At 41.7% G+C, this 23,798-nt stretch overlaps 1 protein-coding gene across 1 annotated transcript in view; it reads right to left on the minus strand.

The window, feature by feature from the left end:
- Positions 1 to 23,798, minus strand: part of BRF1 (BRF1, RNA polymerase III transcription initiation factor subunit) — a 162,416-nt gene that overhangs the window by 27,261 nt on the left and 111,357 nt on the right. Inside the window, exons 12-15 of the mRNA XM_026039205.1 lie at positions 21,210 to 21,271; positions 18,934 to 19,015; positions 18,766 to 18,821; positions 16,607 to 16,863 (exon numbers count right to left, since the gene is read on the minus strand). Coding sequence (XP_025894990.1) covers positions 16,607 to 16,863; positions 18,766 to 18,821; positions 18,934 to 19,015; positions 21,210 to 21,271 — 457 coding nt within the window. The remainder of the gene's footprint in view (positions 1 to 16,606; positions 16,864 to 18,765; positions 18,822 to 18,933; positions 19,016 to 21,209; positions 21,272 to 23,798) is intronic.

Here is a 23,798-nt window from a genome sequence, read left to right on the forward strand (position 1 = left end):
TGCAGCAGGAAGGGCCTAGGAAGGCGCTGCAGCAGGAAGGGCCTAGGAAGGCGCTGCAGCAGGAAGGGCCTAGGAAGCTCTCAGAGAAGCCAGCCCTGCTGCTCCTGATCACTCAGCGGGAGATGCCTGGGTCAGAGCAGCTGTGGCACTACAGCTCGTGAGGCTACCCCCAGTTCTGCGGCTGAGACCTCGCTGAATGTCCCGAGCAGACCCTGTCCCCTGAACGGCAGCGCTGAACTTCTCTCAGATCCGTCACTGTCCCTAACATTTAATGGACACACTGACAACTCCAAAACAATTCACCCAGAATCAACTTCTTATCCCTTAAGCACTCCTCCTTGGCACTTTAAATGATTTTGATTATGGTACCTGAAGCATGGSCAAATGATTTTAATTGCGACATGACATTCTCACTATCAAGTTCTCCAGGAAAAGTTCTACTTTTTATCAGGTACAATTTTTTTCTATTTTTTTTTCTCTCTCTCCTTTACCAAAAACACTTTTCTACTGATTCTAAGCAACAAATGAATGCTATGAAATAGGTAACAGCCCCTGCAAACAACACTTGCATAACCAGTGACTTAATATTTGCTGTAATCAAAGCAAAAACTGAAAACTATTAAAAATACTGAAACYAAATCACAAGCTGACCCAACAGCAGCCTTGACCATATCACACAACAAGAACCGTCAAGAAACAAAAACTGACAACTTTCTGGCTCATCAGGACTTGGCAAAAAAGGCCCTAAGAAACCTTGTAATTTTATAACAAGCTCACAGCCTATCTCGCAAGTGAGGTTTTCCACGGGCAGATGGTCGATAGGAATGCTAATGGAAAGAGTTGAGGCTGAAATAAATCTGCCACTTCTAATCAATCACAGGCAACTGTGTCATCAATACGCAACGCCTGTTATGACAAATTGCCTTTGGTTAGTTACAAGCAAAGCTGATAAAATGGATCACACCTACGTAGGGGTTGCCAGGATCAGGCAACGCTACGGCAGGCACTTTAGGGAGTTAAACACTATTCAATTCCCAGCGAAACTGTGATTTTGGAGTCACCTCGGAAATTACTCAAAAGAGCAACAGTTTCTCAGTGTTTAAAACTACACAGTAGTTATTGCTCCAGTAGGAGAGGGGGAAGAGCTCTCCAAGGCCTCCAAACTTTCTGTAACACCCGCTAATCCTGTAAAAGCAACTGACTCCTTTGCAGGTCTTTGCCCATACACACGAGGAGCTCTTGCTGCAGAGGAGGAAGAGCACTGCCAAGGGAAATGATGGGAATCTGAAGGAAACTTGACTTTATTATTTGCACTGCTCATAGGACTGCTTGCTATATGATCATACATTTAATGGAAGCTTCCAAATCCAACCTCAGGAAAAATTCTACCTATTTGGCTTTTACTGAGCAGCACCCATTAAAGTTGMAAATATAAATGAAGAACCAAGACTCTCAAGATTATGCTAAGGAAATGTAATGTTTTCCCAATTTAAAGGGAATCTGACATTCAGCAGCTTGAAAGAAAAGGAATAAGTGAAACAAGTGAGTACAGCACAAGAACAAACACGTAATTCCGAATTTATGGAGGCACAGGAAATTATAATTAGCCCAAGCGTCATAGCTTGTCCATCAGTAGAGCAGTTAAGTGTATTASCAAGCACGCTTCTACCTTCTGGCCAAATTATGAACTCCCAGAATCACTTATGAAGAACAGAAATCAGTGACAAAACTTTCAAGCTGGTTTTGTGAATCTCCCTGTGCAAAAACACCATGGGGCAGACACTCCTTTTCTCTCCCTGCGCCGCAGCACTGAGAGAGATGATACTTCTGTAAAGATTAAGCATCAGATAYGAACCAGTCCCCTCTTGCTGGCTTTGAATTCTGGGTTTTGGGTATCCGTCCAAGCGTACCTGCGCTGGACGGAATCACTGGAACAGCATGATCACCCATCACTATCATTTTGAAAGACTATTGAACTGTGTGTGCACACAGAGAACACTGTGGATCCATTTTATGAAATAATGAATGCCAGGATGAGTATCCCAATATCTTCAAATTTTAAAAACAGCTATTTTTATTCCAGTAATAATACTCTAAAAGATAATATGTTAGAGTTATTACAGACTGCTGCAGCATCATAGATTAGTCTCATAGTATTGATCTTCAAGAGACCAAATGACAGATATGTGAATGTTCCCTACAGTTTTATCAGTATGTATCTTTCACTTTTTTTGAATTTTTTTTTATCCGTTCTCTTATTGTAATCTTTTTGTGTGTGTGTTGTTGAAGTCCAAAGCAAAAGAAGAAAACCRGCTATGTTTTCTTTTTCAGGTAAAATGAAAGATCCTTTCTCTAGATTTTGAAAAAGGAGGCAGCCAGCTAATCACCTTAGAGCCTAACTTAAACAGAGCCTAACTTAAAGAGAAAGATAATAACGCTGAATTACACTGGGTAAGAGCTATAGGAAAGAAAGGTCATTATACACAAGGGTGATGTCCTTCTTAACAAAACTGCACTGCTGGGGGAAAAGGCCAAAGAGGAAAATAATAAGTTATGAACAACATATTAAGGACCTTTTTAGGGAAAGCTGAAACATAAGCTGGCAAAAATTCCGATGTTCTTAAGAGGATTGTTTTACCATTTCCTTCCAAAAGTCTGCACAAACACGGAGAATACGCTTTCACTCAACTATCCGCCTCGTTAGGGACTGAGTCTCACAGCAGTTTGCAGGATTTGTGTACATATCAAAATACACATTGTTCCACCTTGTAACAGAGTGCACCAAGGTCCCCCGAGGTCACTGGGATGAAATCCATCCCCAGACACATCCCAAAAAATAAACACAGCGCTTCATTAATACAGGACTCATTGCAATCACCTAACAAAACCATTTCCCATCTCATCTTAAGGACCTTTTCAGAGCAGGTACGTTTAAACTCTCTTATATATTAGTGCTTCAAAGGATCCTGACTTTGACCTGTTGRCTATGCTGGTAAATAGAGAGTGTTAAATCATTTCAGATTCACCCCATTAAGTGAAGTTCAAACTGCAGACTGGCCAGACCTCGTGCAACGTGGAGCACTATGTACACGTGAGAGGAGCTCCACTCTGCTCCTAAGTGTGCTTTAGGAAAAGATAAACACTGCTATAATAGTCAGAAAACGTTGATTAACTTTTAAAATCACTTAAAACTAGAGCTAACAGGGAGACCTTTGGTTYCACTAACCTCTCCCAAGGAGCCACCACCACAAACAAGAGCTCTCAGAACCATGGTTTGTAGAGAAGCAGGATATTAAAGGTCGTGATTACTGCGATAGGAAAAGCCTTAGCTATTTCATTTGGTTTAAAATGGGGTTTAAAATGAAATCAACAGATATTGAAATTGAAAGGAGATGGAAAGTAATTTAAACAGAAATGCATCCATTATGGAGGCTGGTTTCTCACATGGACTCTGTAAAAGCCACCTTCGATTTGGACTTCCAAGAGCTGCCAATCTTGTCAGCAAATGCTGAACCACCCACTCGATTTTCCAGTGTGTGGTCTTGCACCAAAAAGTTAATAAAACCCTGTACTTAATAAGTGTGAGCTACTAAGTGGCAACAAAATAATGAACATACCCTACACTTCATGCCCACTCAGGGATCTCGGAATTTCTGAGGGTTTCATATTTAAGATATGCTTATGCGTTAAGGGGTAATTTCAAATTGCAACCTAAAGATAATATAAAAACTACATCCTAGTAATCATTCAATCTCAGAAATGTTCTCAGCCAATCCTCCTGATGATCTAGAAATAAATGCATAAAATCTTCACTTTCCACAGCTATTTAAAGATCTTTTTCTGTACAAGATCTATATATAAAACCCCAGAATTTGAAGATTACTGTGTGCTCAAAGACAAATTTTCCACAGCATTTAATTATATTCATATTCTCTTTAGCTGAACAAAACATGACTTAGTTCCCCACTCCTGGATGAAACACAGGAAGCACCTGAAAATGTTGATTCAGTAAAACCAGCAAATCCTCCAAACAAGTTCAGGCAAATGAATCACGGAGTCAGGTTTCTCGTGTATCGTGTTAGGAGACGGGCACTGTTTTTAGAGGGCGAAGGCTGGAGATGCAAAGCGTGGCCTGCAGCACCGTGGGGCTGCGGCGCTGCCGGTGCCGCCGGGCGACGGCTCCAGCGCAGGCAGGCGGCCGCGGCCGGATAAATGACTCCAAAATACAACGGGGCTCCCGGCTGTGGCTCCCTTTGATGTTAAGGTCTGTCCTAAACCCTTTAGGTTAGATGGAGAGCCGGCAGCCAGGGTCTGCAAAGGTCGGCAGGATGAGGTTTACTTTTACATAAAGAGGCATCTTCCAACCAATGCTGCTCGAGCCAGGAAGCCCCTTGATGCCTTTTTACAGTTCTGTACTTTGCATTATTCCGAGTTCATCATTTGCTATAACTTACGCATGCTCCTCTTTACGCTGGGCTCAATTCACCAGCTGGAAAAAAAACCCAGCAGCTTTAAATCCTTCATTAGTACTTTATTTTTCTTTTCTTCCCTTTCTCGCTCCCCAGTCCTTCCCTTCCCTCTACGTTTTTAATAGAACAGAATTAAACATCRGAATTTCATGCTTTTAGAGCAGATGAATAAGTGTTTAGGTTTATTTTCATGAAATGCATGACACAGCCTAGCTAAGCCATATAATATCTTTGCGTTCTGAGCTATAGCTCATCAGATGCATTCAGAAGGAAGGAAAATGTAAGGACATGTCAAATATAGATCAAAATTGATGACCAGATTTTGTCCATAAAAATCTATTTTTGGCTCTACACAGACCACCCATGCACACTACCAGACTGACTGAAAAAGACACATCTACATAAATGCAAATGGATTCCTTATAACAATAAATGTGTATAGACACATTTATACAAATATTTCTCATATATATACATATTATACATATAACATATTTCTCAATAAGAGGCTCATTTGTTTATGTTCAGTATGTAAAGAGCTCGTTTTTTCTTGATGTGCTAATGTAATATTTTATGTTAGTGGTCTGTTATTCCTGATACCTCTGYTTTTGTTAAGGTTACTCTCCTAATCCAATTATTTCATTCCCCCAGTTCTYGGCTAATGAAATGGAACAAGAATATTTGAATAAACACTAGAAAAATTATGGATAGACGGATGAAGTGTAGCTTCTATTAATAGAGGAAGTCAAGGAAATTTAAGTTGTAAGTATTCCAAGATGTTATCCCATGATGAGACTAAAGTTGATTCAGCAAGCTCCTCTCTTCACACTTTTGGAGCACATATTTTCATATTTTAAAAATAAATTACATTAAAAAGACACGAAAAACTGAAAAATTTTACTTTCCAAATTGTCCAAAGGCCAAAATCCATTTTGGAYTGGGCCCAGTTGGAGGAAAAGGGAGCCATTCTTTCCCCAAAGCACCGGGAACGTTTCAAGAGCTGAAATCACAAATCCTGACCACTAATGAGGTCAAATTTTCAACTGCTGTGTCACTAAGTGACATCACTAATCTCCTAAATGCCATCCAGAGGACAAGAAAGTGAAGCGGAGACTGCCAGGCTGCTCCAGGAATCCCCGAGAAGGCCGGCACACAGCAGGCATCAGGCAGCCACGTCACCCTCCAGGCTGCATATCATTTTTAAGCCAATATTACTTACARAGACTGTTGGCACAAAGTTCTTTTGATAGGAAACAGGGGAGGAATGAATGTCTAAACCGCCTTTGTCTAATAGGRCCTTCAGGCAGGGAGGTAACTGTTGAAGTGACTTCCCAAAGAACAAACTGGAAAGGAAGCTGCCTCCAAGGGCTGGGAAGCAAACCACGTTTGCAGCGGTTTGGAGGCTTAATGTTTTGCAATAATCAGCCATACATTATATAACTCCATAATTTCAGTCTTGCTTCTCTTCATCTAATGATCTGATTCACTGTTGACTTAATCCCCGTTATTAATTCACCAGCTGAGTAATTGATTAAACTACAGTTTTAATCTGATGATTGTGTTGCACAACTTCAGCAATAGTAGTTTTATTAGGTTTCTAAATTATTTTGTTTCTTTATTACTGCACCATCAAATCCACACAAAAGATGTTTTTCTATTAAAACTGCCACCGTGCCACTCTAGAAAGACAAAAGTGACCTGGCACAATAAATAAGCCAGCCACTTTGTTCAGCTTCCAGATTCGTATGTATGTCCATCATACTTCACACTGAGATGAAACATATTGATTTTTCTTAAAAAAAGAACACTATCCTATATAGTATATATTTCTTTCACATTAATATCTTCTCTAAAACCTCTTCTGAATAACGGAGAACAGACTTATTAATCTATGCCAAATAACTCTGCTCTGCGTGGGCCCTTAAAAGGCTTCAATGTCCAAGTATCTCAGGGTAGCCAGCCCAACAAGGCTACACTCAGCAATTCTGAATAGAAATACAGATTTCAAACCTATCACACTATGTCATGCTGAGGACTACAATAGCTTTACTCTATCCTTTTGCTCCCAGCTACGACAGTCCTGCTGGAAAGGAAGGGTTACAGATAGTTCACTGCTTAGGACGCTGCCAAAGCAACCGGTACCTTTAGAAGCACTTGGGATGGAAGGTTCCTCAGCTGCAGCTCCTCAGGTCCACATGCATCATGTCCTACTCTGTCCCTTCCCCTCTGCCTCTGTGGCACTGGTTTCTCTGCCAGTGTTAAACAAAGTAGAAGGAGAGGAAAAGGTATTAAAAGTCAGTGGCTTCCCCTCTGAGCTGCAGCTCTGCAGAGGATGGGCAAGTTATCTTGGTCCTGGCAAATCCTAAGCATGGCAAACAGGTTGTCTAGTCTTGGACTGGAGGCAGAGGAAAATGCTGGGGAGAAGTTTCTGACTTACAGTAAGCTGGAAATTCAGGAACAGGAGAAAAAAAAGTTAAATTTTCTGCGTTTCTTCCATGTTTAGAAGTTGTCTCAGTGTGTTTCATTCTATGTTCAGTAATAAACGCAAACTGAAATCCATCAGCACAACAGAAACACCACTGGGTAATGGAATAGCACTTACATAAATGACTAAGTTACAGTACATCAGCTGATATAAAGCTAATTATGGAGATTTTGTTAAATACTATGTGAAGAAACAACTCAGTATTTCAAGGTTTGTAAAAATATCACTATTACTTTACAATATTTTACAAAGCTGTAGTCAAATCTGCAATTCTAACAACTTAATGACTGCCAATTATCTGGACTGGTAAGGTATGCAATCGTCACAAAACAAAATGCTTCAGTTGACTGCATTCCTGGTTTGGGTATTAGTCTTGGTAGGATATCCTATGCCATAGTGTACTGAGAAAAAGTTAACTTTCTGTTTTGTTCCATTTCCTTCAGCATTTAATGAATACTCACTGAAAACTCAACTTCATTTGCAACCTAAAACACTCTAGACACCCACTTTGTTTTACATTGAAAAAAGAAGCAGATATACACATAAATAAATAACTACCTAGGGGTCAACAAACAGACCCTGCTGGACTAGAATCTAAAGAAACTCAGTTCAGAAGCCAATCATTTTGCACTTGGGAAAAACAAAGAAATAAATCAGAAAAACCTAAGGACTAACAACTCGAGCCCTTCACAGCGTTGAAGCCCTCCCAGCTGTGACAGCAGGATGTGCACCTTGAAGTTCTGATAACGAGAACCGTAACACTTTCCAGGCCTTTGTTTCTTCTCTCCCCTCTCATCCCTCAAATCACACAGGACTATTTTTGCTGGCACGCTATTAAAGTTCAAGAGACTGTGCATACATATTTATATTAAGTCTCACATTAGACACGAGTGTAATTTGGAAGAAAAAGATCACAGGGCATTTTCTTATAATAAACCTGAAAACGAGAGCACAGTCAAGCAAGGAGCTCTCAATACGACTGTCACACAAAATTATCTTCTGGGCTAAAATTGCTTCAATTTGGTCTTAAACACAAGACGAAATTATTTTGGACAGTCACAAAAGTCCATTCTGCATTTTTGTGCTGCCCAGCTGACCTCGCTTGGAATCCTACAAGGAGAAGCTTTTCTTGAGTGGGAGGCAGAAAAGCAATATCCAATTTATATTAAACAAACAACAAGGCTGCTGTAAAAATATGGAGACTTGACCTGTGTCTGGGGCACAAGGTCAACCCAGATCAATGCCCCTGGAGTTTTAAATTGAAAGCATTTTAATCATTTTGGCTAAATGGAACCAAGAACTGAATCCAGCAGAAGCTTTTTATTGCTGAAACTCTCATACAACCCTGGATGTTTCTTCACCCTACCTTGAAGGGTTTATTTATAATATATTTCCCAAAGATTCTTATAAGATTAAATAAATGGCAACATGGTAATACTTCTCTTCAGTCACAGCCTACCATGTTTCTTTAGACTCACGCTAAATTTTGACAATATTAAATGCCTGTACTATAAAATTTAAACATACAAATGGTAACAATTTGTGGTAACACCAAACTTCCCAAAGTCGTTAGCTTGCACTGAGRTTAGCTTGTATTCCATTATAAATGGTCAGTCTTATTATTAAGATATTCCAGGGCCTTGTCTCTCCTATTATATTGTGCAGACTGAAAATACAAGCAGGTTTGCTATGGGTGCTGAAATTTTGGTATTTTAAATTCCAGTACTCAAAAGTGAGCATTTCCAAAACTGGAGTTTTAGGAAAAAAACTYAATTTTGATAAAGCAATGAACAAATCAAGGAATGTTAAAACTTAGTTTCTATCATCAATTCATTGGTAGAACAGGCATGAAAAGATGAGAAACAATTCTGTAACTCCCCTCCTGCAGGATAAAGGACTGAGAGCCACATACATGAAGGAAGAGCTTTTTCGTAATCTCATCTTGATGAACCACAGAAAAGTGCCAAGCTTCTCCTGCAAATGCTCACAAATGATTTGGCAGTCGATGGCAGCAGCAGTTCCTAAAGGAGAACCAGGAACAGGCCCAGGCCCTGCAGGCTAAAGACTCACCCTGTGCAGGGCAGCAGCTGGCAAGGAGCTGACTCCGGAGCTGTGCAGGACATCGGCCTGATGCAGGACACCACAGGCACGTGGCTCCGAGRTCAACACAGCTCCATTTCCAGGGGTGTCAAGTCCATTAGATGTGAAGGAAGAATATGCTCTTATTCTTGCTGGGGCCTGCCCATTTTGGAGGCTCCATCTTCCAAATAGTTCCAAATAGTCAGAATAAACATCAAATCCTAACAAACACCCAGCTCCTGCAAGGCTGTGCCTGGGGAACTTTTTAAAAATAAAGTACTTTTTTATTTCCTTCCTTCCTCTGTTCGTATGAAGAGAGAATTAATTTCCCTCTTCATTAGAGAGAAATTAATTCAAGGGAAAGGAAACCAGCTCTACTTTTTCCCTGGCAGTTTCCTGCTTTTCTCCCGCCCAAGTCTCCTGGTGGTGCCTGTYCAACTGGGTAAGCCTGGCGTGTGATGCTGGGCACCGAAGGAAACACATTCTTTCCTCCTGTGTCCTCCCTTAACGAAGGGGGCAAGTCTGCTGCTCGCTGAATTTTAGCATGCAGACCTCAAGAACATTTTAAAACATGTTGGGTCAAAGAAATGTATTTCCACTTCTTGCCTCTGATTTATCTGCTGATTGCAAAAGGCTTCCCGGGCCGCGTGAACAGCAGTAACCTGCAGCATTAACCAGCTTACACCATTACTRCGGGCTTTACAAGATCAGCTCCTCAAGCCAACTGTGAACAAGTACACGCATGTGTCAGCTCCTTTCAAGGTCATTTGTGCAGCTCTCCCCTGTACAACTCGCTTTAAAAAGGCAGGTGCATGGCTTGAAAAGCAGAAGCTTGCACGTGCTGGAATCATTTTTCTTTCATGGCTTTGCTTTTTTTTTTTTTGTTAAATAAAATACTAATTGCAATATGTATAAACTTGTCCTTCTTTAAGTTGAGTGAAAAGAAAAAAGGAAGATTTATTTTGAGTGGTGGTACTTATAAAATGTCATCATTCTCCTGTTCAAAATCATTAATCATTCAGATTAACCTTTGATTTAAATGATTATATCCCACAACAAAGCATAAACACACATAAAATTCTTCACCCTAAAGAAATTCTCCAAGCATGGACCACATGAGAAAACAGTTACGTCAAAGTCTCTTAGAGAATTTATTAACCAAGGGCATTATATTCAAGCAAAAAAGCAGTTCCATAGGCTCACATGGCAAGGTTCACACGTGTAAATTCATACCAAAAAGCACAGCCTAGTTAATCCCTCAGCCATCACAAGAGAAAACACCRACCAAAACCAAACCAAAAACTCAATTCTGCTACAGAAGAACCCCGAAATAACCCCCTCAACAAGAACTTCCAGGCCGAGCATCTTCTGTAAGGAATTTTATCCCAAGTGGGAAATATGTGCTAGTGTGTTAGTTGCATATAAAGAAGAGGGCCTGAAGCACAAGAAAAGACAAGAAATAAAATTTAATATCTCACACTGAGGAGGACACATGGATTCCAAGCCATGTAACAGGCTTCAAAGCAGAGAGGGAAGAACAGGATATCAAAGGTAAATTAGAGAGCGAGCTGAAGGCAAACCTGAAAAAAAAATAAATAGTGGAAAAATTAAAGCATCTAAAAACACACTTAAGATCCCATCTCAAAGGAGCAATTTGTATGGAGAGTACAGAGCAAAGTTAGCAGGGAAAAGACTCTCCAAGGCTCCCTGTGTGCCAAAGGCAGGGGCTTCCCTCCGTTTTCCATAGCCCTGCTCGAGGGAACCCGGCACGTGCATGGGACTCTGCACCGGCTGCAAGGAACTGCGGCCAGGCCCTGGATGAACGCTACCAACCATCATTCCAATGTCATTATTTCCTACTGTGAGGAGTTCTGAAATACCCAGCTCTTTTCTGGATTCAAATGACTCAAATGTGCTTTGCAACCTAAGGAAATAGCTGGGTTTAACTGCTACATCAGCTAGGCACAACCTAGCAGAGTAATCACTTGCATTCTTTTTCAGATGTCCAGGAATGCCTTGGATTATTTAAAATGAGTTTTGTTTCATGCTGTCCTGGATCGATCTAAGTAATCTGGAAAAACTGAGCTCACTCTCTTCCCCTCCATAAATACCAGTCTCATAATGTAAAATAAAATAGAAATATTATATTGCACATTCCAAGCAGAAACCTGTTTGCTTTGGGTTTATAAAAGCAAATTACAAGTCATGGTAAATGTAGCATAAGCCTTATGGACGTTGAGGCTTCCAGCTGAGTTAATAATGTTCAAACGGCATGTCGTGCAGCACAACAGYTCTGTCTGTGCAAACAACAAGCCAAAAAAATAACAGGTTCATTCCTATCAGTGATCCTAAATGAGAAGGAAATAGGTATTTGGGGTATTCTGCCTTTCTTCTTCACYAGGGGAAAAAGACACGGACTCTGCTAAGACATTCATTATATCCAAAAGTTCACTGGAAGAGCAAGTTTCCATGCTGCAAAAGACAAATAGCAGTTCAGGGAAGATGGAGTAAAGTCTGAATTTCTATTATCCTGGATGCTGACCACTTTCTCATGTGAACAAGGTTATATAAAAACAAGTTGCTTATTTGGTGACTTTGGAAGTGGTGTATCATGCTGCACTTCTAGAGCTTGATTTTCAAACTCTTTTGTTTTCAATATTAGTCTTGCTTATCCTATAGGAGAACCTATAGGAAGTTCTGGAGCTGCTTGTGAAGCTGCTTGGGATAGTCGAGTGCAAGGCTCCGAGGGTGATCAGGGGCCTGGAACATCTGCCTTATGAGCAAAGGCTGAGGGAGCTGGGCCTGTTCAGCCTGAGGAAGAGGAGGCTGRGGGGGGACCTGATCAGYGTGTATAAATACCTCAAGGGAGGCAGTGAGGAGGAGGGGGTGGCCTCTTTTCAGTGGTGGCCAGTGACAGGACTAGAGGAAATGGCTACAAACTGAAGCACCAGAAGTTCTGCAGGAACTTAAGGAAAAAWTTCTTGACAGTGAGGGTGACAGAGCCCTGGCACAGGCTGCCCAGAGAGGTTGTGGAGTCTCCTTCTCTGGAGATCTTCCCAACCCGCCTGTRTGCTGCCTTGTGCCCCGCGCTCTGGGTGACCCTGCGTGAGCAGAGGGGGTTGGACTGGATGATCTCTAGAAGTCCCTTCCAACCTTAAGCATTCTGTGATTCTCCTACAGGAAAATAAGTTCAGGCCCTCTTGCTGCCACCCCTGAGCTGTCAGGCTGCAAAGCACCCGACAGATTAAGCAGCCCCCAGGTTTAAGCAGCCCTCCAGGCATCGACGGCCTTTCTTTGCCATCACTTTACCAAAAACCGGCTGGCAAAACCAATCACATCAACCCAAACTCCTCGCACACGGGGCAGAAAGCAGGACGTGCAGCACTGCAGACAGTCTCTCTAACAAAAACGGATCTTTTTCTCRGCATCACCAGGCCCCTTGCAAAGACAAGAAACCCGAGCAGCAGCAGCTGCTAATTCGGCGTGCTCCCGAGGCCAGGGCCTTGGCGAGCGGACGGAGCCGCTGCTGCTCGGGATGCCGGGATGCGAGACTCGGCTCCGCAGTGCAGTGGGACCGTCCTGCCCCACGTGCAGCATCCGCAGCCCCAAAACCCGCCCCGGGCCCCGCTGCACTCACAGCAAGCGGGGCTCGCTTCCCTGCAGTGTATTCCTACGCTCCCATTGAGAACAACGTTGCTTTATGACCGTGGATTCAGCTGTGCTCGCAGCCCTGCTTCATTTCTTCCGAGGCAAGTTCTTCGGGAGATTAACCTGACACATTTATTCCCCTGATAATATATCCTGTCCTCTCTGATATCATTACTGATTTCAAGTACATAGCAATAAACAGGCTCAATTTTCTTTTTTAAAAAGTAGTGACTTGAAAGGCTTTTTCTTCCTACATTTTCTCGGTACAACAGATTTCACTTCAAGAGGAACACTATAAAATTCAGGTCAAGTAAATATAAAATAAATTATTAAGTTTCTAATCAAAAGCTTTCAGACCTAAACCCTCTCTTTATTGGACTTGAAGAACTCGAGAGCGTGACTCTGTTCTAACTAGAGTTTAAGTTTTAAGCAGCTCCAAGTGGCAATCATTACTCTCCAGGAGTTCAACACATTATACTTCTATGACACCTTCTTCATGAGCACAGAAGACATTAGTGAAGATAAACTGGCTAGTTGGTAATTGAAATTAAAGGTGCAACATCTATTATCCTAACATGCACTGTGCTGCATCTCGGTAACACGCTGAAAATGAAATGGCTTTTTCTTATGAAACACCAGTCTCGATACCCACAGAGCCAAAACAAAAGGCAGTAAGAAAAGYAATGAAAACTACTTACACAAGACGAGCTTCCTTAAAAGTCTTTACACTGACAGTTTCCTACTACTAGTTTCCTACCAGATGCAGTAAGTGCAACTCCAGAATAAGTCCGGGAAATTTGTGTTTTTCTAAAACTCAAAAACTGTACAGAATTTATGGTAAGGAAAACTCCTCAGAAATACAGTTGCCTTCTGAAAGTAATGGTATCCTYTAAGAACACAGAGCCTTGCATGAGCCTTAAAATAATTATTATTTGAAAGTACTTTTTAATCAAAAGTTCAGGGAAAAAAAAGCGAGTAATCTAAGATTTCAAAATTTGGATTTTTAAATGAAAAATTATGCAGATAAATTCTACCGTCTTTGGAACCAAATAAAACTATATTAAACTTACATTAAATAATAAAGCTCTAYTAAGAGGGCCATTTACTGAAAGAATATGCAGTTTAAGCACGGTTCCTGAAACATGCTTAGCATTCCAGTGTTCATAAATCTGACAGAAATCAGCAACTCTTCCCAAAACTGCAAAATTTGCTTATCATTATATCATCAGTAAATAGAAGCAGTTTTCCTCCAAATAATGTAACTGCTTAAAACTCTAGCTGCTATTTTCTGCAACAAAAAAAAAAAAAAAGAAAAGAAAAAAAAAAAAGGAGAAGGAGAAAGAGAAGCACCCAGAAATTACTTCATGTCTGGCTGGGACAATCTCTTTCTTTAAAGATATTTCAGATCCTTTCCCTGGAAATAACTGTGCACTATACTACTTTTTTACCTCTATTTTAATCACCAAATCCCAGCACTCTTTTCCTTGTCTGTTGAACACACAGTAGTTTAGTTTTGGTCCCTTTTAATTGGGATTGGGACTCAATCAGTAGCTCTTTAAAACCTGGCTATTACTGAAATGCAGGACTGGACTGAAGCAAGGTGCTTCTGCAGTCAAATGCAGCTTACTTATCTTAAATAATTAAGATATATAAACATGCCGGACTGTAAATCACTATAAACCAAAACGGTTTGCAACATCTCAGCAGAAGCCTCCTGGATACAGATATATTATGTGCTCCATTCATTTTCTAATGAGCACCRTGCAGGGTTTGCATTATTATTAATTGCATATAAATTACCGTGAATTTTGTAGCGCTGGAGAAGTATTTAGCCATTCACCTCTCAGAGGAACAATGCTGAACAAAGGAAATGAAGGCACGGCATATAAGAACAATGCTGAACACAGAAATTTATGYGTGCCATTTAAAAGGCATGGCATTTAGACGACTAGCAAAAAGAAAATCAGAGGTATTTCATAAATCTTTAATTGTATGCAAAAAAAAAATTAAAAACCCCAYATTAATGGTTTCCTACATCCTTGATATTATTTAAGCAGAACACTGCCTATTTCTGGAGTGCAAATTCTCCCTAACCCACGTATCTGCATATATCTTGGAGAGTCTTGCTGCAAAATTTATTGTATCTGAGATCTGCTAATCATCATCAGAAAACTCTGCGGCGCATCTGGAGGACGTACTTTAGGCTCTCAAGGGGAAAAACAAACATCCTTTATTACCTGCTTTTGGCAAATACTGATTTGTATTTAGGCAGAAACCTTTTCAAGTTGCACCACGGTTAAATTAAATATTTACGGCACCTGTTGAGCGCTGACTTCAACACRAGCACCGCGGGGAGCCCTGGCAGAGGCAGCCGAGCAGCTCCGTGTGCCCCTCCTGGCTACAGGTGACGGGAGCCTCCCAGCCCCTGCTGCCCATCGCCCAGTTTCACTGCGGACAACTGAACTGGAGCCTTGGTTTATTACAAATACTGGAAATCTGACTGGTTTGGAGCGCTGGTAGTTAATCCTAATGCATCTTTGATCTCCTTTGCTAGCGAAAACACATGGGTTTGGGTCACTAGTGACTGTGAGGAGAAACACAGGGGACTGAAATCCTCAGTGAGCAAAGAACTGGCAGCTGGTGTTGGTAGGAAGCGTGAGAAGCTGCGGGAAGGTGAAGTTGTTTGSGTAAAACACAGACGAAAGAAAGAACAAGGGAAAAAATAAGTATGTTACATTATGAAAATCTGTCCCGGCGACAGCAAGGCTGCACGGGCAGTGCTCATTTTTGGCTTAGAAGAAGAATGCCACAAATCATGTCAAAACAAGGCATTTCTTGCCTGCACACGCTGGCTTTGCAGAGCTGCTGCRAGGCCTTCTTGGTCCGGGTGTCTCCATCCCTCATTCTGGCCAAACAGGCCCTCTCCCAGCCCCMAAATCCGCTTCCTTTAGGAGGAAAAGGGGCAGCTCTGCGGCAGCACCAGGACCAGAGCTCTGCATGGGGGAGACTGAGGCCTCCCAACCCCGCTCCGGCACCCGCGCTCCTTCCCTGCCTCCCACACACCACTCCAACATGGCACAGAGACACCAGCTAAATTCCTGCACGAAGAACCTGCGTGTCCTTGTGGCATCAGGCCTGCGCTCCTGGGAGCAAAAAGCTGCCTCTTGCAGGCAACAGCTACATCTATAGCATCCAAATACGAAATTCCTAGACACGGGGGCTGTTCAAGTCATCATCTGATGTGATTTCATAAGCTGAAGACTAATAAAACTGTTGAATACTGCAGATAGGACACATCAATCTCCCTGCACACTCCAGAGCACACTACAAATCTGCCCAGCAAGGCTGAATATTTTACTCATTAAAATAGTAGCTTTCATCACACTATAAAACATTTGCAAATGCAGACGAGAAAACCGACAAGCATATTTACTGTACAGCTTTATATTTGTGTCATCAATTAACAACAAAAGTTTGGAATACAACTAAAATAAAAGCTAATCAAAACAGCTAGCTGTCAAAACAGATGGGAACTATATTTTTCAAATCAAGCAAAAAGCCAAAGCTTTAGAACATTTAGTGTCATGTCAGTGAATGTAGACAACTTAGAAAGGAAGGACAACAAACGTCAGGGCTGTAAGAGAGAAAAGGAGTCCGTGGCTGAAAGATTCACATTTAGGAATTCCCACTCAGGGTTTTTTTCTGTGTTTTTTTTCCCTCTGTGATGATTTAACTCTAACGAAACAGCCCGCTCATGTGTGAGCTATAAATAAGGTTTCACCGCAGCGCTGCGGGCAAAATAAATAAAAACAGAGCCTCAACATTATTTTAGCCTCAAACAAATGTTTCAGTACCTACATCAGCTGGCTCAGGAAGATACATAGACAGTCGCACAGACAGAGATAGAAATGAACAATTGCAGTACCTTTTTCCCACACTGTTTACAGGGTTGGCTATATTCCTACTGGCAATAGATTTTCTTCTTGACAGCCTCTTGGTGTTGGTGCTGTCATCGGTGCTGTCATCCTCTTTCTTTGGTGTGTTGCTTCCTTTGCTGTTCAGGTCCCTTAGCACATTATAATTAATTTTACTTGAGATTTTCTTCTGTTCTAACATCTTTTCAATTGCTTCTCCTGCTGTGCTGGCTTGAATCGGCTCCCGCTTCTTTGCAGATTTCTTTGGCTTAATTAAAATATAAAATTAGTAATGTAGACACGAACAACAAATTCTGGAAACCAAAGGGCAAGGTGCAGCTCAGCAGTCCTGCTACAGGTGCTGCTGCCAGGGGGAYAAGGTGGGTGGTGAGCTTCACCTGAAGTCGGTGCCATCTGCCATGGGACATGAACAGGAGCAAGAGGTCTCTATTCTCCAAGAGATAAGTGCACCCCCTTGTATTTTTTTTTATTTTTATTTTTTATTACAAATTCTTTTACCTACATCAGTGTTTTGTATTTACACTGCCAGAAAGGAAAGAGGGGCCATTTCTCACATGTGAGGAAAAAAAAAAAAGGAATGTGCTCCTGCTACAGGAACTGGGATCCTGATAAAACCACTCCGTGGGTAAAGAAAGAAATTCCCCCACTAGAATTGCCTTCAAAATTACAGTCAAGATGCATTAGCATCCCATCTCCTCTRAAGCTGTATGAAAACTACAACAGTATTTTAGATGAAGCCTGAAAGCTGCAAGTGAGAAGCTTCACCCAGCTGTTCCTCCTGAAAAGGCCAAGAACATCAGATGCAGCTTTATAAGCCTGACCTGGCATTAATGCTGAGGGGTAAGAAACAGGATGCTGCAGATGCACCCCAAGTGCAGAAGTGATGTCACCTGCACCTTCCCATCTTGGCCAAGTGTCACAAGCTCAAGTCTAGCATTAAGCTTGGCCGTTTGATGTTGCTCCAATTGAGGCAAAGAGATGACACTGGAGAACATTTCTATCCATGTCTCATGCCTGGGTAGGTAGACAGAAAAGATCCTCTGTTTCTCACTCGGCATTTGCCTTTTCAAAAGAAGGTTTTAACACCAAGCTCTGCAGGAGATTTATTTCCTAATGTATAATAGCCCCTCTGTTTACCTACATGGGTCAAGTGCTACCTTGAAATTGGAAGGCACTATATTAATCAAGTTCTACTCCAGCTGTCAGAAACAATACAGAGTTACAGAAAAACTCCTGTGTTGTCAGAACAAAAAGGTGGGTGTCTGGGCTACTTTTCTGTGCCAAAGAGTTATACAATTTGGAAAAGTGCTGGTAGAATGCCATGCCTCTGTAAGTGCAGGATGAATGAGGAACTCTGAGGCATAAAACAGTAGCTCATTGTCTGGTTTTGTTTTTATTGTTGAAATACCTGGGGGAGGAAGGAAACCCTGTCTTTCACATTAGTCCAAAAAAAAAAAAAAAAAAAAAAGGATATAGGATATACACACTAAAAGCTAACATGGATTTTTAGTTGCATGTGGAAGATTGTGCACAGATTTGACTTGTCACTTGCTCAATTACACAAAATACTAATGCTGTAAATTGCAAATATGTGGCCAATTAGGCTGCTTTAAATTGCTCAACATGGGGACAGGATATGCCATTTGCTAACATAAATGTCACCTTCTTCATGAAAGGTAGAACAAAATATTCCTTCAAGTTACTGTAACAAAGATGTKCTCAGTTCTTCAGAAAGGAATTATTGTAACAGGCCAGAGAACTACTTACTGAAGTTACAGCAAGTACAAACAAATTCCATATACACTTGCTAAAAAAAAAAGGGCATGTCTTAAGGATTATATTTAAATAAGCAAGCAATTAGGATAGTAATCATAAATGCAGTGAATTAGCTCTGAATTTGCAGTGCAAAGCATTTTCTCATAATTGTCAATTAAAAAAAAAAAGTTCAGGCAAGAAGAAAGTGTTTTACTCACCACCTGAAAACTTAGAGCCTTGCATTTCAATAACATGTAGACATATAATACATTTTGCTTGTTAAGTGGTGACCTGAACCATTATCCCCATACATCCTACATGCAGGTGATCAACAAATGGAATAAATTTCCCGGACATTTTCAAACAAACACAATTAGTACACAGTTTTTTATACCTTGTGCTCTTTATAAATCCCAAGTTCTTTTTCTTTTGCTATTCTCGCTTCTTTTTCTGCAAGATGACAAAAGGGTAACCAGCATGAAGATTACATACACTGCACGTTTCAGCAACACTGGCCAAAAGGAGTTAGGAATTATAGGAATTTCAATCCTATATAACTTACCTTTTTGTTCCTTCAAATAATCTGCATTTTCTTTCATCCACAGCTCTGCTTTTATCTGAGCTTCTGTTTCATTAAGTATATACTAAAAGGCAAAACAAAGTTCATCTACATTCAGAAATCAACTTGAAAACCATAGGAAAAGAAAAAAAAAAGAGATTTTTTTCTGGCAAGGGCTACTCGTGCTCTGTTTTTAAAAATACACTAACAAAAGAAAATACAACCACGAGGCAAGAATCAGATCACTTCTCCTAACTTTTGAAGCTGGCAGAARTAAGGACAGGTTTTTAAAAATGGTATTAGCGAGTGGTTTCCAGACTTTGATGGGGTGACCAATGCAACACCCCAGGACTCACTGTAAGTGCTCCATAATTAACCTACAGAGCAAACCCGTTTCCATGATCTTTTTCAGATGATATGGGGACTACCATGGCAACGAAGTGTCTGCAAGTAATTCTGTGTATTGATGGTGGTCTGTAATTCAAAACAGTATGGAAACCATTGCTCTGTGATACCAAAACAGAAACATGTGTCTTCTGGTTAGGTTTCTGTGAAGGTTTAGGCACAGTTATTAAGATTATTAGTTCACTGCCACATCTGTGTGGAGGAACTTGGTTTAGTTTGTTGGTATGTTAGTCCTTCAGCTTTGGGGGAGCTGGGTTCAGTGTCTGTATCTCAGTTTCTTCAGTTATTTCCATTTTGTCTCAGTAACATCATTAGTATGTGTGGAACTGAAAAGGACACCTAGAACTAGTCAGATAAATTACAGACAGAATGACAGGCAGGAAAAAGGAGGGAGGGAGGCTGGGTGGGAGGAAGGAAGGAAGGGAAGGGATCTCCTTCTTCAATTACTTAAGTATAAAATTCAAGGCAGTGTTTAGCCCAAGTGTCTGTGAAGCAAAGGTTCCCTAATTCTGATGCACTTTGGGCATGTGGAACTTTTGCAGGATGCAGAAGACAAATTGGATCATCCTTCCTAAACAAGACACTGCAACTTCATGGAGCTGACCCAAAACTTGCGATATTTTAAGTGCTAGCAGAACAATCCGACATTTCTACATTTTATGTTTTAGCCTTGCAGATTTTCTCCAAACTAAAAGATGCCCCTCAGGATTTTATGAGAAAAATTGCTCTAAGGAAATGGAGGCAGCGCAGGGAGGAGCCCTGCCCATCAGGACAAACGAAGCAAACAAAACCATGGAGCTACCGCTGCTTTATCAGACCAATATTTTCACTGCTTCATCTGCTTCTATTAAAGGCAAGTCATAACAGTAAAAACTCGTTTCCTCACAGCTCCCTTATTCATCCTTCTTACACTTTTAGAGAGTTCATAATCTTGGGCTCACAATATTACAGTCTACAGCCATGGAAATGAACGTGAGATCATAAAAGCAGAGTTATGACCTCACTGCGGTGGGCAGAAGGAGACGAGAATCTGTTTGCTCTTTCCCAGCTTTTGTTTAAATTATGGACCTGCTGTATGGAATAGCAGGTCTCCCATTTACACTCTCCTTCCCACCTCCGTATCCATATGACTCCATGGACTTTTCCTAACTGCTGTCCTAACAAATCCACTTTCACTGATGAAAGCTCCCAAGCTGAGTTTTCTCCTACTCGTTCACTCACCACCAACAATATTCTGCAGATCAGCTTAAATTCTTAGCATTATCTCTGTCAAGACTAAGTATTCCTAAAGGAGGTGGTAGCATTAGCATGATTTCCCTTCAAAGCAGCGTGCTGAACTGGAGAGCAGCTGGCCTCTGTCTGGTGTTCAAGCGGTGACCTGCTGGGCGACCTTCAATAAGTCGTTTTCCACAGCTGTCTGTCACCTATATGTGGGCCATACAGTAAAGGATGTCACTGGCTGCCACACAAATAATAATAAATAGAGAAAATGCTACAGAAACCTCAGAATGACAGAGGCTGTGCAGGCTGCTTCTGCAGTTCGGTTTCCATGGCAGCATCTTGTGGTGAGGATGTCTTAATTAAATAATAAATTTAAAGCTACCAAAAAAAAAAAAAACTTCTAAAAGTCCTTAAGGATGTTCTAAAACAGTTATTCCAGCAGCAACAGCCCTTATGCACAAAATGGGCCAGGAACTGGCTGAATTCAGGGCCCTGCATGATGATTCACAGTGAATCCCAAGCACCAAAAGCTCCTGAGGCTCCAGGTACAGGGAAAGGGAGCGGCTGGGCGGAGGGGCAGGGAGGGGAGAGGAAGGCCGGGAAAGGAGCCATCCTCCTTGGGCACGGGCAGGGTGAGGGGCGCCGGCTCTTACCCTATCTATTTCACTGTCGTCGATTCCGCTGAGATCTAGCTCGCCGTCGCCCGCGCTGTCACCTGCACGGGGAGAGAACACAGGGCATGAGCGGGGAGCGGCGCCCGAGCAGCGCCCCGCGGGGCTCCCGCGCGGCGCTCCCCGCGCCCGGGCCGGCCACAACGTGCCAGTCTGCAAGGAACTGGCCTCAATCGGCTGGGCATTTCCACGAGCCGCCACTGTGAAGCCGGGGAAGCCACTTGCACAGAACCACAGGATGGTTGAGGACGGAAGGAGCCTCTAGAGATCATCTAGTCCAAACCCCTGCTCCAGCAGGGACACCCAGAGCACGGGGCACAGGGCGGCATCCAGGTGGGTTGGGAAGATCTCCAGAGAAGGAGACTCCACAACAGCCTCCCTGGGCAGCCTGTGCCAGGGCTCGGGCACCCTCACGGGGAAGAAGTTCCTCCTCACGTGGAGATGGAACTGTCTGGGTTTCAACTTACACCCACTGCCCCTTGTCCTGTCACTGGCCACCACTGAGAAGAGCGTGGCCCCTTCCTCCCTACATTCACCCCTCAGGTATTTATACATTATATATCCATTCATATATATGTCCATTATATACCCATTATACATATACACATCCATTATATACACATTATACATCCATTTTAGGGAGATGACACCATTTTTCTTCTGTGGGAGCATGAATTTTTCTGTCGGAGACCGTAGGTCAAGAAGTTGTCTGTAAATTATGACTTAGAAAATATTTTGGTTAGCAGGGAAGCAGCGTGGACCAGGGAACACTACATCACCCAGACAGTCCTCCTATGGCTTTAATCTTGATGCTGACTTATCATCTGATTTTTTGAAACCCCTTAACCCACATCAATTCTGTAAAAGAGGTGTATATTATTTGGAAAATTATTATTATTATCTCGAAAGTGGGAAWTATTAAAACATTTCCAAATTTCAAAATAACTTTTAAATGGTCAATATAAATTATCAACATGAACACGTTTTCCTTGGTTACAATTTTACTCCATAGTTTTATATTAATTAAGATTTCTGAAAACAGAAGTTTTCTTATTCTAGCCATTGAAAAGCGCAACAGCACAAAACTGAGGCCTAATTAAGTACTTGCATAATTTACAGCATCAAAAACTAGTTTTCCACATCATATTAATGTACAGTGGTAATGAACTCAAAGTCGTCCAGGTAGAGAAGAAAATAAATTATTCAAGGAAAACTTATTCCGAGGAAGGAAGCAACCTGGTCATCTTCAGTCCATTCAAACAGGACTGGGCAACAAATGATCAGTTTGCTTGCAGGAAAAAAATAAATGAATAAAACAGGGTTAAGTTTGAATAATCTGCCAACTGAAAAATAAAGTGCTGCAGCTTGGCACCTTCATTGCTGCTGTTCCCCATTTGTGCTTACACRTCTCCCCATTCCTCAAGGCCTCTCAACAGCCTGGGTCTCCCAATTTCTCTTTTTTTCCCCAAATGCAGAGCTAGCAATAAGGGTGCCCCGATGGTGCATGGCCTCGATCCCATGGCAGCTTTTGGGATGCATGGCCTTGAGTTTTGAGCGGAAACCRGCCAAGGTAGGAAACAGGAGCGTTCCCACCGAGTCCTCTCTCTGACTAAACTCAAACGYTTAAAGTGGTTGCCCAAAGCATGGGAACCAGGACATTACACATGCATGGAAAAAAGGAGTAAATACTGCAGGGAGGTGACCCAGATGCCCTTCCCAGAGACTGCAAACCTGGATCCATGGAAAGTTTCATTCCTTGCACAAAATACAACAGCTCAAAAGCAGAGTGTGCCCAAGCCAGAATAACTTATCTCCTGGTCTGAGGGTATTTGTGCAGAAATGGGACTAAAGCAGGGTCTCCTGTAGGCTGGGAAGAACTTTCCCCACTGCACTGACGCACAAAAAGGAGCTTGTCTCCCCCTCTTCATTTCGTCTGCCCCTCTTGTCTCTCAAGATTTTTGGGAAAACATAAAACCTTTCAGTTTGGGTTATCCAAATCAAGAAAGGGATTTTTTTTCCCTCACCTTCAGTGGATAAACAAAAATATAAAAGATTTACATAGGCTTGGAATGGAGGAAAAAGAAAAAGGGAACCATCCTCAAGATCACCAGCAGGTTTTTAAAATCTCAGGCTAGAAAATCAAAATTTGGTGTCTGCATTGGAGAACCATTCTGGACCCAAGTCATAGCTCAGCTTAACATAAAATCCTGCACATCCCCAAATCATTTGTTGTAAAACCTGCCAGAKCATCTTACGAATAATAAAAATGCCCCCACTGAAATCAGTCTGCAATGAGTTTTCTTCATCATTAAGTGCCTCACTTCTCCTATACACTGCTATATTTTTGGATCAGAGATTTGAAGTTTAATATGTCACAGTACAGTAGATGTCTGTTTCCTTACAGACCCAGACTGAAAATGATGTCATTTCAAGCAGTAGGCACAATTTCACGTGTAATTTTAAATAGAACTTGTTACTGAATTAGGTGCCAGCTTTTCTCATTGGATCAATTAGTTACAGGGACGGAAAACTCATTTGCCAACTGGTAAACTGCAGAGAAGACTCCAGAAG

This window comes from Nothoprocta perdicaria, unplaced genomic scaffold, assembly GCF_003342845.1.
Source record: "Nothoprocta perdicaria isolate Ctin4 unplaced genomic scaffold, notPer1 scaffold_223, whole genome shotgun sequence".
Lineage (NCBI taxonomy): Eukaryota > Metazoa > Chordata > Aves > Tinamiformes > Tinamidae > Nothoprocta > Nothoprocta perdicaria.